Genomic DNA, 17104 nt, shown 5'->3' with positions numbered 1-17104 from the left:
GGCCATCTTGGATTTGGTGCTTAGCAACGAACCAGGTCAGGTGTCAGATCTCTCAGTGGGAGAACATTTCGGTGACAACTCCCTGATCTTTCCTATAGTCATGGAGAGGGATGGGAGCAGACAGTATGGGAAAGTATTTAATTGGGGGAGGAGGAATTACAATGCTCTTAGGAAGGAAGTACAGCACCTAAATTGGGAACGGATGTTCTCAGGAAAATGCACGACAGAAATGTGAAGGTTGGTTAGGAAAGACCAGCCAATAGTGCTGGACAGGTTTGTCCCACTGAGGCATGGAAGGGATGATAGGGTGAAGGAACCTTGGGTGACAAGGGATGGAGAACATCTAGTCAAGAGGAAGAAGGACGCTTACTTAAGGTTGAGGAGGCAAGGATCAGACAGGGCTCTAGAGGGTGACAAGGTAGCCAGCAAGGAAGTGAAGAATGGACTTAGGAGAGCTAGAAGGGGGCATGAGGAAACTTTAGTGGATAGGATTAGGGAAAACCCTAAGGTGTTCAATACTAATATGAGGAACAAGAGGATCACCAGAGTGAGGGTAGTGCCAATCTAGGATAGTGGACAGAACGTGTGCCTGAGGTCAGAGCTGGTAAGGGGGGGGGGGGGGTCCTTAATGAGTACTTGGCTTCGGTATTCACTGCGGAGAGGGACCTTAACGTTTCTGAGGACGGTGTGAAACAGACTGATACACTCTAACAGGTTGATGTTAAAAAAGGAGGATGTGCTGAACATTTTGAAAAACATAAGAATAGATATGTGCCCCTGGGCCAGATGGGATATACCCAAGGTTTCTACAGGAAGCGAGGGAGGGATTGCTGTGCCTTTGGCGATGATCCTTGCATCCTCAGTGTCCGCTGGAGTAGTGCCAGGTAATTGGAGTACGGCAAATGTTACTCCCTTCTCAAGAAAGGGAAAAGGAATAACCCTGGGAATTACAGACCAGCCAGTCATACATCAGTGATGGGCAAAGTATTGGAGAGGATTCCGACAGACAGGCTTTATGATTACTTGGAAATCCATAGTTTGATGAGAGATAGCATGGCTTTGTGAGGGGCAGGTCATGCCTCACAAACTTGATTGAATTCTTTGAGGATGTGACAAAACACACTGATGAAGGTAGAGCAGTGGATGTGGTGTACATGGATCTTAGCAAGGCGTTTAATAAGGTTCCCCACGGTAGGCTCATTTCAGGGAATAAGGAGGCATGGGTTTACAGGAAAATCTGGCTGTCTGGATACAGAATTGGCTGGCCCATAGGAGACAGAGGGTGGTGGGAGATGGAAAGTATTCAGCCTGGAGCCGGGTGACCCAGTGGTGTTCCACAGGGATCTGTTCTGGGACCTCTGCTCTTTCTGATTTTTATAAATAACTTGGCTGAGGAAGTGGAAGGGTGGGTTAGTAAGTTTGCCGATGACACGAAGATTGGTGGAGTTGTGGACAGTGTGGAGGGCTGTTGTAGGTTGCATTGACAGGGTGCAGAGCTGGGCTGAGAAGTGGCAGAGGGAGTTCATCCTCAAAGCGTGAAGTGATTCATTTTGGAAAGTGGAATTTGAGTACAGAATACAGGGTTAAAGGCAGGATTCTTGGCAGTGTGGAGGAACAGAGGGATCTTGGGGTCTACATCCATAGATGCCTCAAAGTTACCACTCAGTTTGATCGGGTTGTTCAGAAGGCGTATGGTGTGTTGGTTTTCACTAGCTGGGGGATTGAGTTTAAGAGCCATGAGGTTATGCTGCAGCTCTATAAAACACTGGTTAGACCACACTTGGAATATTGTGTTCAGTTCTGGTTACCTCATAGGAAGGGTGTGGAAGCTTTGGAAAGGGGCAGAGGAGATTGACCAGGATGCTGTCTGGACTGAAGGGTATGTCTAACGAAGAAAGGTTGAGGGAGCTAGGGCTTTTCTCATTGGAGTGAAGAAGGATAAGAGGTGATTTGTTAGAGGTGTACGAGCTGATGAGAGGCACAGATAGAGTGGATAGGCAGAGACTGTTTCCCACGGCAGAAATGACTACCATGAGGGGGCACAATTTGAAGGTGATTGGAGGAAGGTTTGGGGGAGATGTCAGGGGCAGGTTCTTTTTACACAGAGTGTAGTGGGTGGGTGGAATGCACTGCCAGCCGTGGGAGTAGAATCAGACACATTCAGGACATTAAAGCGACTCTTGGCTCGGGACAGGAAAGGTAGTACAATGAAGGGGACGTAGGTTAGTCAGATCGTAGAGTAGGATAAAAGGCCGGCACAACAGCGAGGGATGAAGGGCCTGGACTATGTCGTACAGCTCTATGTTCAAAACGAATGATGGATTGCTCACTTATGTAAACGAGGGCCGGATCATCCTGTACCTAAACCAGGGCCTGCACACATCCCTACCTAAACCAGGGCCTGATCACCATCCCTACCTAAACCAGGGCCTGCACACACCCCTACCTAAACCAGGGCCTGATCACCATCCCTACCTAAACCAGGGCCTGCACACACCCTTACCTAAACCAGGGCCTGATTACTCCCTTATCTAAACCGGGGCCTGATCCCACCCCGTTACCTAAACCAGGGCCTGATCACACCCTTACCTAAACCGGGGCCTGATTACTCCCTTATCTAAACCGGGGCCTGATCACAACCCTACCTAAACTGGGGCCTGATCCCACCCCGTTACCTAAACCAGGGCCTGATCACACCCCTACCTAAACCAGGGCCTGATCACCTCTTACCTAAACCAGGGCCTGATCACCTCTTACCTAAACCGGGGCCTGATCACCTCTTACCTAAACTGGGGCCTGATCCCACCCTGTTACCTAAACCAGGGCCTGATCACACCCCTACCTAAACCAGGGCCTGATCACCTCTTACCTAAACCAGGGCCTGATCACCTCTTACCTAAACCGGGGCCTGATCACCTCTTACCTAAACTGGGGCCTGATCCCACCCCGTTACCTAAACCAGGGCCTGATCACACCCCTACCTAAACCAGGGCCTGATCACCTCTTACCTAAACCAGGGCCTGATCACCTCTTACCTAAACCGGGGCCTGATCACCTCTTACCTAAACCGGGGCCTGATCACACCCCTACCTAAACCAGGGCCTGATCACACCCCTACCTAACCCAGGGCCTGATCACCTCTTACCTAAACCAGGGCCTGATCACCTCTTACCTAAACCGGGGCCTGATAACCCCCCATATCTAAACCGAGGCCTGATCACTTTGATACCTAAACCAGGGACTCATCACACCCCTAACATTAACAATCATCACTAAACCTAATCCAGGGAGTGATCACAGCCTGACCTAAACCAGGGCCTGAACACATCCCTACCACACCAGGGACTATCACCTCCCGATCTAAACCAGGGCCTGATCACTCTCCACCTAAACCAGGGCCTGATCACTCTCCACCTAAACCAGGGCCTGATCACACCCTATCCAATGTACACAGTGATCACTCACAATCTAGTGGAAGCATCATTTCAACACCTATCCTGTCAATGAACCTCAAAATCTTGGATGTTTCAATAGGATCACCCTCGCACTCTTCTGAAGCTGTTTAGCCACCTTGATGAGTCCGTTTGGATCAGCAGCAGTGGGTCAAACAGACCTGGGAAACTGAGAGTAACCATCAAACCGACAGATCTCAATGAAGCCGTGAAGGGATCTCACTCTGCCCACCCATTAACAGAAGGTTAGCACAACCCGCTGGTTAAGCCCTTTGCCATCCTTTGCGTTGAGGTCTCTGTCCTGGCCAGCGAAGCCGGATCAAAGCAGCAGTTTCCGTCTTCCCTCCCGGGGAACCGTTCGGGAGGCGGAGATGGTTTAGTCCGCGGTGCAGGGGAATAGGAGGGCGCCAGACTGTTCCTGCGTGGACCGAGGGGTCGAGTGGCCTCCGGCAGGGTGACCGTTCAACTCTTTCGAGGGGAACCTTGACCGGGTTAATGGGTAACGTGCCACAAACCGTAACAGTCAGTGGAAACTCTCAGAATGAGGAGGGCGGGGGGTGGGGGGGGTAAGGTCAGGGCAAAGGAACATTGTCCGGGTGATGGTGCCCTATCACCGAAGACCCCTGTGGTGCCCAACGGTCTCGGGAGGCATGAACATTCAATTATTGTAGACCGACAACCCCCTGACTGTAGGTGTGTGTGGCTTTTATTACTCCCCTTTCCCATCCTGGCAGGGATGGGTCTCACCCCCCACCTCTCCCCCCATCCCAGTCCACCTCTGCTTCACCCCTGAACCCAACAGCTGCAGTTGCATCATCCCGGCCTGTGCTCTCCCAGCGGCGCTGCAGGCTCCCTCCCTCCCTCCTTCACCCCTGAACCCAACAGCTGCAGTTGCACCATCCCGGCCTGTGCTCTCCCAGCGGCGCTGCAGGCTCCCTCCCTCCCTCCTTCACCCCTGAACCCAACAGCTGCAGTTGCACCATCCCGGCCTGTGCTCTCCCAGCGGCGCTGCAGGCTCCCTCCCTCCCTCCTTCACCCCTGAACCCAACAGCTGCAGTTGCACCATCCCGGCCTGTGCTCTCCCAGCGGCGCTGCAGGCTCCCTCCCTCCCTCCTTCACCCCTGAACCCAACAGCTGCAGTTGCACCATCCCGGCCTGTGCTCTCCCAGCGGCGCTGCAGGCTCCCTCCCTCCCTCCCTCCTTCACCCCTGAACCCAACAGCTGCAGTTGCACCATCCCGGCCTGTGCTCTCCCAGCGGCGCTGCAGGCTCCCTCCCCCTCCCTCCTTCACCCCTGAACCCAACAGCTGCAGTTGCACCATCCCGGCCTGTGCTCTCCCAGCGGCGCTGCAGGCTCCCTCCTTCACCCCGCCTCCTCCTGGCCGCGCGCGGAAATCCCGGCGGTCACGTGCTCCGCTGCCATGGCGGCGCTGCGGCTCAGCTCGCGCCTGGCGCTGGTGACAGGTAACGAGCCGCCGATCAGCCTGGAGTCTGAGAGTGTGTGGGAGCGGGGGGGGAGGGGCCGGGGGGCGTGCGCTCTCGCGGCCCGCAGCAAGAGCGCGCGCCCCACTCCCCCCCCCCCAAACTGCTGACAGCTCACAATGGGGGGGGAGGGGTCGGCCAAAGGTCAGGGAACGTCCCCCAATCACTCCATGTCCTTCAGGCGCACAGTTATCACTGAGGCACCCCCACACCCCCCACACCCCCACACCCACACTACAGAGGGCAGGGGGTGAGGGCAATGGCCAGGGGGTAGGAGGCAGGGGGCGAGCGCAGGGGTCAGGGGGTGAGGGCAATGGCCAGGGGGCAGGGGGTGAGCGCAGGGGTCATGGGGCAGGGGGTCAGCGCAGGGGGTGAGGGCAATGGCCAGGAGGCAGGGGGTGAGCGCAAGGGTCAGGGGGTGAGGCCAGGGGGTAGGAGGCAGGGGGTGAGTGCAGGGGTCAGGGGGTGGGGGTGAGGGCAAGGGCCAGGGGTCAGGGGGTGAGCGCAGGGGTCAGGGGGTGAGGCCAGGGGGCAGGGGGTGAGCGCAGGGGTCAGGGGGTGAGGGCAAGGGCCAGGGGGTGAGGGCAGGGGGCAGGAGGCAGAGGGCCATGGGCAGGGGTAAGGGTGAGGGGAGGAGGCGGGGGTGAGGGCAGTGGGCAGGGGGCAGTGGCAGGGTCAGGGGGTGAGGGCAGGGGGCAGGAATTTATTCCACTACCACACACCTTCTCTTTCCTCATTTTCCCCCCTCCCTATGAATGGCACATAGATTTACTCTTCATCCCCGCCCCCCCCCCACCCCCGTCAGTTTTAATCCCTTCCCAGTATTACCCCACTTCCTGTGAAAGAGACACAGATTTACTCTTTATGGCCCCTTCCCAGTTTTAATCCCCTTCCTGCAAATGAGACAGATTTATTCTGTACTCTTCACACCCTCACACCCCCAAGTTTTATAACCCCTTCTTCCCAACGCGCGCTCTCTGTGTCCTCTTGCTCCCCCTCCCAACCCCTGCCCTCACCCAGTCCCTCCTAATCGAGGACCCATAGCTGGTGATGAGCAGAGTGGCCCAGCGCAGTTGTTAAGTGAGAGGCGTTTGGACTGAGGGTCTTCAATACAGAATGGAGTTTTCTCGGGGCAGGGGAGTGCTGTTAAGATATTCCACAATCTTGTTCAGTCATTGCACTGTCAACTCTCTCTGGGCCGGCTCAGTTTGCTCGCACCCTCCTTTCTCCCTCTGCCGTGGTAAAGCACTTCCTTCACCCTCGCGATCCACTCACCTCAGAGACTGTAGACTGTCCCTCGAGATACTGGGAGGGAGAGCTGGTCAGATATTCCTTCACAGGTCACACATTCGGAATAAGAGACTATCCCTGAAGGAGAGGACAGAAGGTCTCCCTGAGGCTGCCGCCTTCTCCCCCACCCTGTTTATAGAGTACTTCCTTCACCCAGGATGAGCAACCCGTGGTCAGTGAACGAAGAGACTGCTCAGTTGTGCATTTTGGTGCCCAGGGACAATGTGATTGTCAGCTGGTTGGCAGAAGCTGGTCAAAGACCGTGCCAAAGATGGGGTGCTCCTGGTACCCTTAATCCCCCCCTCACCTGCCTCCTGGGTACCAATGGCCACAGAGTACATGCCTGCAGAAGAACAGAGAGGTATATGTGGGGGGTGGGAGGTGGTCACTCACCCCCAGACTGTCACAGAAACAAGGAACTAATTATATTCTGTAACGATGCAATCCGTTCAAAAAGGGACAGTCCCGTGATCGATGGAGTTATAGCTCATTGTACGCCCACTTCCTCTCATCCTTTTTCCTCCACTCAGTACCCAGGGTTACCCTGTCTTCCTCCATTCCCTCACACTCCACTCCCAATCATTTGACTCCATTTCAACATTCGGACTACTCCCCCTTTCATTACCACACAATGCACCCCTTAGCTTCCACTGTCACACTCACTCTCACACTCACTCTCACTCTCACACTCACTCTCACACGCATTGTCACACAGTCACACTCACACCCACGCTCACGTCCACTCTCACACCCACTGTCCCACAGTTCCTCTGTCACTCTCACTGTCTCTGTCTCTCTCACTGTCTCTGTCACTGTCCCTGTCCCATTGTCTCTATCACTGTCCCACTGTCACTCTCACTCTCCCACAGTCACTCTCACTCTCCCACCTGCACTCTCACTCTCCCACCCGCACTCTCACTGTCCCACCCGCACTCTCGCTGTCCCACCCGCACTCTCGCTGTCCCACCCGCACTCTCGCTGTCCCTCTGGCTCTATCACTGTCCCTCTGTCTTTGTCACTGTACCACAGTCACTCCCACTGTCACACATACCGTCCCTCTGTCTTTATCACTGTCCCACTCTCACTCTCCCACAGTCACTCTCACTTGCCCACTATCATACACACTGTCCCTCTGTCTCTATCACTGTCCCACTGTCACTCTCACTGTCCCTCTGTCACTCACTCTCCCATGCACACTCTCACTGTCCCATAGTCACTCTCACTGTCCCTCTGTCTGTATCACTGTCACACTCTCACTGACCCACTGTCACACACACTTTCCCTCAGTCTCTCTCCCTGTCCCACTGTCACTCTCCCTGTCCCACTGTCTCTCTCCCTGTCCCACTGTCACTCTCACTCTCCCACTGTCACTCTCACTCTCCCACTGTCACTCTCACTGTTGCTCTGTCTGTATCACTGTCCCACTCACACTCTCACTGTCCCACAGTTACCGTCACTGTCCCACACTCACTCTCACTCTCACTGTCCCACTGTCACTCTCACTGTCCCACTGTCACTCTCACTCTCCCACTGTCACTCTCACTCTCCCACAAACACTCTCACTCTCCCACAAACACTCTCACTGTCCCATTGTCACACACACTGTCCCTCAGTCTCTCTCACTGTCCCACTGTCACTCTCACTGTCCCACTGTCACTCTCACTGTCCCTCTGTCACTCTCACTGTCACTCTGTCTGTATCACTGTCTCACTCTCACTGTCCCACAGTCACTCTCACTCTCCCACACTCTCTCTCACTGTCCCACAGTCACTCTCACTCTCCCACCCACACTCTCACTCTCCCATGTCACTCTCACTGTCCCACTGTCACACACTCTGTCCCTCAGGCTCTCTCACTCTCCCACAGTCACTCTCACTCTCTCACCCACACTCTCACTGTCACTCTCACTGTCCCACTGTCACCCTCACTGTCCCACCATCACTCTCACTCTCCCACTTTCACTCTCGCCATCCCACAGTCACTGTCACTGTCCCACTCACTCTCACTATCACTCTCACTGTCCCTCTGTCACTCTCACTGTCCCTCTGTCACTCTCACTGTCGCACTCACACTCTCACTGTCCCACTTTCTCTCACACTGTCCCACTGTCACACACACTGTACCCCAATCTCTCTCGCAGTCCCACTGTCACTCTCACAATCCCACAGTCACTCTCACTGTCCCACCACTATCACACACATTGTCCCACACACTGTCCCTCAGTCTCTATCACTGTCCCACTCAAACTCTCACTGTCACACTCACTGTCCCTCTGTCTCTATCGCTGCCCCACAGTCACTCTCACTGTCCCTCTGTCATTCTCACTGTCCCACTCACTCTCACATTCCCACTATCTCACACACTGCCCCACACACTGTCACTCTCACTGTCGCACTGTCACTCTCACTGTCGCACTGTCACTCTCACTGTCGCACTCACACTCTCGCTGTCCCACACACTGACCCACTGTCACACACACTGTCCCTCAGTCTCTCTCACTGTCCCTCAGTCTCTCTCACTGTCCCACTGTCACTCTCACTGTCCCACTGTCACACACACTGTACCTTTGTCTCTATCACTGCCCCTCTGTCTCTATCACTGTCCCACCGTCACTCTCACTGTCCCACTCACTGTCCCATTGTCACACTCACTTCCCACCCAAACTCTCACTGTCCCACAGTAACTGTCACTGTCCCACAGTCACTCTCACTCTCCCACACTCTCTCTCACTGTCCCACACACACTCTCACTGTCCCATGTCACTCTCACTGTCCCATGTCACTCTCACTGTCCCACTGTCACACACACTGTCCCTCAGGCTCTCTCACTGTCCCACAGTCACTCGCACTGTCTCACCCACACTCTCACTGTCACTCTCACTGTCCCACTGTCACTCTCACTCTCCCACTTTCACTCTCACCATCCCACTGTCCCACTCATGGTTCCACTGTCACTCTGACTGTCCCACAAACTGTCCCACTGTCACTCTCACTGTCTCACTGTCACACTCACTGTCCCACTGTCACACTCACTGTCCCACTGTCCCTCTCACTGTCCCACTGTCCCACTCACTGTCCCACTGTCACACTCACTGTCCCACTGTCACTCTCACTGTCCCCCTCACTGTCCCACTGTCACTCTCACTGTCCCACTGTCCCCCTCACTGTCCCACCCACACTTTCACTGTCCCACAGTCACAGTCACTGAGTCACAGTCACAGTCACTGTCCCACTGTCCCCCTCACTGTCCCACAGTCACACTCTCTTTCCCACTGTCCCCTTCACTGTCCCACTGTCACACTCACTGTCCCACTGTCACACTCACTGTCCCACTGTCACACTCACTGTCCCTCTCACTGTCCCACTGTCCCTCTCACTGTCCCACAGTCACACTGTCTGTCCCACTATCCCCCTCACTGTCCCACTGTCACTCTCACTGTCCCACTGTCACACTTACTGTCCCACTGTCACACTCTCTGTCCCACTGTCCCCCTCACTGTCCCACTGTCCCCCTCACTGTCCCACTGTCCCCCTCACTGTCCCACTGTCACTCTCACTGTCACACTCACTGTCCCTCTCACTGTCCCACTGTCCCCCTCACTGTCCCACTGTCCCACTGTCCCCCTCACTGTCCCACTGTCACTCTCACTGTCCCACTGTCCCACTCACTGTCCCACAATCACTCTCACTGACCCACAATCACTCTCACTGTCGCTCTGTCTCTATCAGTGTCCCACTGTCACTCTCATTATCCCTCTGCCTCGATCATTGTCCCTCTCTCACTCTCACTGTGCCACAGTCACTCTCACTGTCCCACTGTCACTCTCACTGTCCCACTGTCACTCTCACTGTCCCACAGTGACTCTAACTGTCCCACAGTCACTCACTGTCCCACAGTCACTCTCGCTGTCCCACAGTCACTCTCACTGTCCAACTGTCCCACAGTCACTCCCACTGTCCCACAGTCACTCTCACTGTCCCACAGTGACTCCCACTGTCCCACAGTCACTCCCACTGTCCCACAGTCACTCTCGCTGTCCCACAGTCACTCTCGCTGTCCCACAGTCACTCTCGCTGTCCGACTGTCCCACAGTGACTCTCACTGTCCCACAGTCACTCTCGCTGTCCCACAGTCACTCTCGCTGTCCCACAGTCACTCTCGCTGTCCCACAGCCACTCTCACTGTCCCACAGTCACTCTCACTGTCCGACTGTCCCACGGTGACTCTCACTGTCCCACAGTCACTCTCACTGTCCCACAGTCACTTTCGCTGTCCCTCTGTCACTCTCACTGTTCCACTGTCACTCTCGCTGTCCCAGTGTCACTCTCGCTGTCCCAGTGTCACTCTCGCTATCCCACTGTCCCACAGTCACTCTCGCTGTCCCACTGTCACTCTTGCTATCTCACTGTCCCACAGTCACTCTCACTGTCCCACAGTCCCTCTTGCTGTCTCACTGTCACGCTCACTGTCCCACTGCCACTCTCACTGTCCCACAGTCACTCTCGCTGTCCCTCTTTCACTCTCACTGCCCCACAGTGACTTTCACTGTCCCACAGTCACTCTCACTGTCCCACTGTCACACTCACTGTCCCTCTCACTGTCCCACTGTCACACTCACTGTCCCACTGTCACACTCACTGTCCCACAGTCACTCTCACTGTCCCACTGTCCCCCTCACTGTCCCACTGTCCCCCTCACTGCCCCACTGTCCCCCTCACTGCCCCACTGTCCCCCTCACTGTCCCGCAGTCACACTCTCTGTCCCATTGTCCCCCTCACTGTCCCACAATCACTCTCACTGACCCACAATCACTCTCACTGTCACTCTGTCTCTATCAGTGTCCCACTGTCACTCTCATTATCCCTCTGCCTCGATCATTGTCCCTCTCTCACTCTCACTGTGCCACTGTCACTCTCACTGTCCCACTGTCACTCTCACTGTCCCACTGCCACTCTCGCTGTCCCACTGTCACTCTCGCTGCCCCACAGTGACTCTCACTGTCCCACAGTCACTCTCACTGTCCCACTGTCACACACACTGTCCCACTGTCACACTCACTGTCCCTCTCACTGTCCCACTGTCTCACACACTGTCCCACAGTCACACTCTCTGTCCCACTGTCCCCCACACTGTCCCACTGTCACTCTCACTGTCCCACTGTCACTCTCACTGTCCCACAGCCACTCTCACTGTCTCACTGTCACTCTCGCTGTCCCACAGCCACTCTCACTGTCCCACAGTCACTCTTACTGTCCCACTGTCACTCTCATTGTCCCACAGTCACTCTCGCTGTCCCTCTGTCACCCTCACTGCCCCACAGTGACTCTCACTGCCCCACAGTGACTCTCACTGTCCCACAGTCACTCTTACTGTCCCACTGTCACTCTCATTGTCCCACAGTCACTCTCACTGTCCGACTGTCCCACAGTCACTCTCACTGTCCCACAGTCACTCTCGCTGTCCCACAGTGACTCTCGCTGCCCCACAGTCACTCTCGCTGCCCCACAGTGACTCTCACTGTCCCACAGCCACTCTCACTGTCCCACTGTCCCACAGTCACTCTCGCTGTCCCACAGTCACTCTCGCTGTCCCACAGTCACTCTCACTGTCCCACTGTCGCTCTCACTGTCCCACAGTCGCTCTCACTGTCCAACTGTCCCACAGTCACTCTCACTGTCCCACAGTGACTCTAACTGTCCCACAGTCACTCCCACTGTCCCACAGTCACTCACTGTCCCAGTCACTCACTGTCCCACAGTCACTCTCGCTGTCCCACAGTCACTCTCACTGTCCGACTGTCCCACAGTGACTCTCACTGTCCCACAGTCACTCACTGTCTCACAGTGACTCTAACTGTCCCACAGTCACTCTCGCTGTCCCACAGCCACTCTCACTGTCCCACAGCCACTCTCACTGTCCGACTGTCCCACAGTCACTCTCACTGTCCCTCTGTCACTCTCTCTGTCACTCTCGCTGTCCCACTGTCACTCTCGCTCTCCCACTGTCACTCTCGCTCTCCCACTGTCCCACAGTCACTCTCACTGTCCCACTGTCAATCTCACTGTCCCACTGTCCATCTCACTGTCCCACAGTCACTCTCGCTGTCCCACTGTCACTCTCGCTATCCCACTGTCCCACTGTCACTCTCGCTATCCCACTGTCCCACAGTCCCCCTCGCTGTCCCACAGTCCCCCTCGCTGTCCCACAGTCCCTCTCGCTGTCCCACAGTGACTCTCACTGTCCCACAGTCACTCTCACTGTCCCCCTGTCACCCTCACTGTCCCACAGTCACTCTCACTGCCCCACAGTGACTTCGCTGTCCCATTGTCCCACAGTCACTTTCGCTGTCCCTCTGTCAATCTCACTGTCCCATGGTCCCTCTGTCACTCTCACTGTCCCACTGTCACTCTCGCTGTCCCAGTGTCACTCTCGCTTTCCCACTGTCCCACAGTCCCTCTTGCTATCCCACTGTCACTCTCACTGTCCCACTGTCCCACAGCCACTCTCACTGTCCCACAGCCACTCTCACTGTCCCACAGCCACTCTCACTGTCTCACTGTCACTGTCACTGTCCCACAGTCACTCTCGCCGTCACTCTCACTGTCCCTCAGTTGCTGTGTGTTGCTGGTCACAGTGAGTGAGCTGTGAATGGTGGCCAGTACAGGGACCCATATCTAACACCCTGGCTGGCCCTGTGAGCCTGTGGATGGCCCGGGTTGGTCCATGCTGTTCATCTCTCCCCACTGTCCCTGTTTGTCATTCACACCCGAACGTCACCCGCCCCCTTCCTCTCCACCTCCTTCCCTCCCGTTCTCTCCCCCACCTGCTGCTGCTGGTCACTGAAGTCTCATGGTGTGGGGTGTGTCAGTGCCCAGGCCCTGGGGGGTGGGGGGGGGGGAAACGGGGACCCCCGGGCTGCTGGAAGCTGCCTTTAACCCTGTGACCTGTCCCTGTAGGCGGTGGCAGTGGGATAGGGCGCGCTGTGTGCCAGCGTTTTGCGAAGGAGGGAGCCGCGGTGGCAGTGGTGGACATCAACCAAGGGGCAGCTGAGGAAACCCTGCGGAGCCTGCCCTCCAATCAGCAGCAGCAGCAGCACTCGCTGTTTGTCACCGACGTGACCTCCTCTGAGCGTGTCCGCAGCCTCATGGCTGATATTCAGGTAGGATGGACCCCCACACACAGGCCTGGCAACGCACTCTCCAACAGCGGCTGACACAGTCACAGAGATGTACAGCACAGAATCAGACCCTTCGGTCCAACCCGTCCATGCTGACCAGATATCCCAACCCAATCTCGTCCCACCTGCCAGCACCCAGCCCATATCTCTCCAAACCCTTCCTATTCATATACCCATCCAGATGCCTCTTAAATGTTGCAATTGTACCAACCTCCACCACATCCTCTGGCATCTCATTCCATACACGGACCACCCTCTGTGTCAAAACGTTACCCCTTAGGTCTCATTTATATCTTTCCCCCTCACTCTAAACCTATGCCCTCTAGTTCTGGACTCCCCAGCCCCAGGGAAAAGACTTTGTCTATTTATCCTATCCATGTCCCTCATAATTTTATAATCCTCTATAAGGTCACCCCTCAGCCTCTGATGCTCCAGGGAAAACAGCCCCAGCTTGTTCAGCCTCTCCCTATAGCTCAGATCCTCCAACCCTGGCAACATCCTTGGAAATCTTTTCTGAACCCTTTCAAGTTTCACAACATCTTTCCGATAGGAAGGAGACCAGAATTGCACGCAATATTCCAACAGTGGCCTAACCAATGTCCTGTATCGCCGCAACATGACCTCCCAACTCCTGTACTCAATACTCTGACCAATAAAGGAAAGCATATCAAACGCCTTCTTCACTATCCTATCTACCTGTGACTCCACTTTCAAGAAACTATAAACTCCAAGGTCCCTTTGTTCAGCAACACACCTTACCATTAAGTGTATAAGTCCTGCCTGTTCTCCAAGTTTGTATCCCTGAACCATGTCAGCAGGGCCGAAGACCCCTTCAGACTGCCCCCAGGTTCCTACCCCAATCTCTTACACTCCCAAACCAGAGTTAATGGGGCACTTAAAAAAAACTATAAAACTATTGCTGTTTTGACCTATAAATGTAACACACAAACCTTTTTATTAGCTTAAGTGTCGCAAATAATTATTATGATTTGGAGGTGCCAGTGTTGGACCGGGGTGTACAAATCACACAACACCAGGTTATAGTCCAGCATGAATCCAGATAAGATTCTGTCAATCCCTTGTTTAGAAATAGAACCAGTCTGAACACTGGGGCACAGACAGCCTCACACAGGGCATCTCACACCTTCAACACATTATCTGGGCCGACATGGCACCTACTGTTCAGGTTCACTTGAGAATTTAACTTTTTTTCAAAAAAGGTCTGGGATTTATATGTGAAAGAACTGAAACCAACATGGTCGTGGAGAGACTGAGCAAACAATCCAGGTCTTTCTCAGTATATAATCACACTGTAAACCTTTTCTCTAAAGTCTGTGTCTTCCGACCTTATCCTCCATAACCACCCGATGAAGGAGCAGCGCTCCGAAAGCAAGCAATTATTAACCTTCATCAGAAACAGAATGTCTTTCTCTGATAAATATATAAGCAAGATAACCGATATACTTGTATCGTTTTAAGGTGTGCTAACCTGATCACAATTATCTCCTTTGGAGGAACTAACCGTCGCCCGCCCCCTCCCCCAATCAGGACACTTGCAAGAATGCCACATTCTGAACGATTGCCGGAATAGCTCAGCAGGTCCTCCGTTCCGAGGAAGGGTCGCTCCACCTGAACTGTTAACTTGGATTTCTCTCCACAGACGCTGAGCTTTTCCAGCAATTCCTGCGTTTGTTTCTGATTTCCAGCACCTCACCCGGCCCAGACCCGGAAAGGATTGACGGATTGGTAGCTCTTTCTCGATTCTGTGATTCTGATCGTTTTCGTGAGCGCTTGAATTTTAGGATTAGCTCATCGTGGGGAGGAGGGGGGAGGTCGGTGCAGCTTGGATGGGCCAAATGGCCTCTTTATTTTGCACTGTGGGAATTCTGTGATTGGGTGATTGGATGTACGAGGGGAAGGGGTGATCAGTAAGCTTACGGATGACAATAAGAATGGAGGATTAGGGATGGAGTGGTCAAGTGAACAGATTGATGTGAGGGGACACATTGTGGAGGAGGGAACCAAGACAAGGGAGCACTCACTGAATGGCAGGGCCCGAGGGAGCTCCGGGGAACCTGGGGGAGCTTGGGGAGGATTGTCCACGAATCCCTGAAGGTGGCAGGACAGACTAATGAAGGCGTTCGGATTCTCCAATCCGTACAGCGCAGATAGAGGCCTTTCGGTCCATTGATTCTACATCGACCCTTCAAAGAGGATCTCATATAGACCCACTCCCGACCCTATCCCTGTAATCCTGCATTTCCCATGTCTAATTCACCTCGCCTGCACATCCCTGAACACTCGGGGCAATCTCTCACAGCCAATCCACCCTGACCTGCACATCTTTCCATTGTGGGAGGAAACCGGAGCACCCAGAGGAAACACACACACACACACACACAGACACACACACACACACACACATATACACACATACACACACAGACTCCGACACACACACACCCCCCCCACACGCACACATACACACACACACTCTGACACACACACTCCGACACTCCCCCCACACACTCCGACACACACACACACACACACACACACACACACACACGCGCGCACGCACACTCTGACACACACACACACACACGCGCACGCACACTCCGACACACACACTCCGACACACACCCCACACACACACTCCGACACACACACACACACACCACACACACACAGGGGCACGCACACTCCGACACACACACACCGACACACACTCCGACACACACACACAGGTGCACACACACTCCGACACACACACTCACACTCCGACACACACACACACACACACACACACTCCGACATACACACGCGCACGCACACTCCGACACACACACACACACGCGCACGCACACTCCGACACACACCCCACACACACACTCCGACACACACACACACACCACACACACACAGGGGCACGCACACTCCGACACACACACACACACCGACACACACACACACACACACACCGACACACACTCCGACACACACACACACACACACACACACACACAGGTGCACACACACTCCGACACACACACTCACACTCCGACACACACACACACACTCTGAGACACACACTCCGACACACGCACACTCCGACACACAAACAAACACACACACACACACACACTCTGACACACACACACACACTCTGACACACACACACACACACACGCGCACACTCCGGCACACACACCACGCACAGAGGAATTGAACCGGGGTCCCAGGTGGCTGTGAGTGTTAACTACTCAACCAATGTCTCTCAGCGTATGGGACATTTGTGGCTAGATTATAAGAGCTGGGAGGCTATGTCAAAAATTCCAGAATTTGGGCTCGGCCACAGCTGGAGTACAGTGTGCAGTGTGGTCCCCTCACTACAGGGAGGATGTGGCTGCATTGGAGGGGAGGCAGAGGAGATTCACCGGGGAGGGAGCATCTCAGCGATGAAGGGAGGCTGGATATACTCAAACCCTCCAACCCTGGCAACATCCTTGTCAATCTTTTCTGAATCCTTTCAAGTTTCACAACATCTTTCCAATAGGAAGGAGACCAGAATTGCACACAATATTCCAACAGTGGCCTAACCAATGTCCCGTACAGCCGCAACATGACCTCCCAACTCTTGTATTCAATACTCTGACCAATAAAGGAAAGCATACCCAAACGCCTTCTTCACTATCCTATCTACC

General features: G+C 54.5%; 1 protein-coding gene across 3 annotated transcripts in view; it reads left to right on the top strand.

Moving 5' to 3' along the window:
* The first annotated feature begins 4834 nt into the window (after positions 1–4834).
* hsd17b8 (hydroxysteroid (17-beta) dehydrogenase 8) overlaps positions 4835–17104 on the top strand; it is a 61905-nt gene continuing 49635 nt past the window's right edge. For all 3 annotated transcript variants that reach the window (XM_060850546.1, XM_060850545.1, XM_060850544.1), the window contains exons 1-2: positions 4835–4915; positions 13180–13382. In XM_060850546.1, the coding sequence (XP_060706529.1) occupies positions 4873–4915; positions 13180–13382 (246 nt within the window). In that variant the 5' untranslated portion in view covers positions 4835–4872. The remainder of the gene's footprint in view (positions 4916–13179; positions 13383–17104) is intronic.

This window comes from Hemiscyllium ocellatum, chromosome 35 (assembly GCF_020745735.1).
Source record: "Hemiscyllium ocellatum isolate sHemOce1 chromosome 35, sHemOce1.pat.X.cur, whole genome shotgun sequence".
NCBI lineage: Eukaryota > Metazoa > Chordata > Chondrichthyes > Orectolobiformes > Hemiscylliidae > Hemiscyllium > Hemiscyllium ocellatum.
The sequence above is the reverse complement of the archived record's forward strand: the minus strand, read 5'-3'. Positions and strand labels throughout refer to the sequence as shown.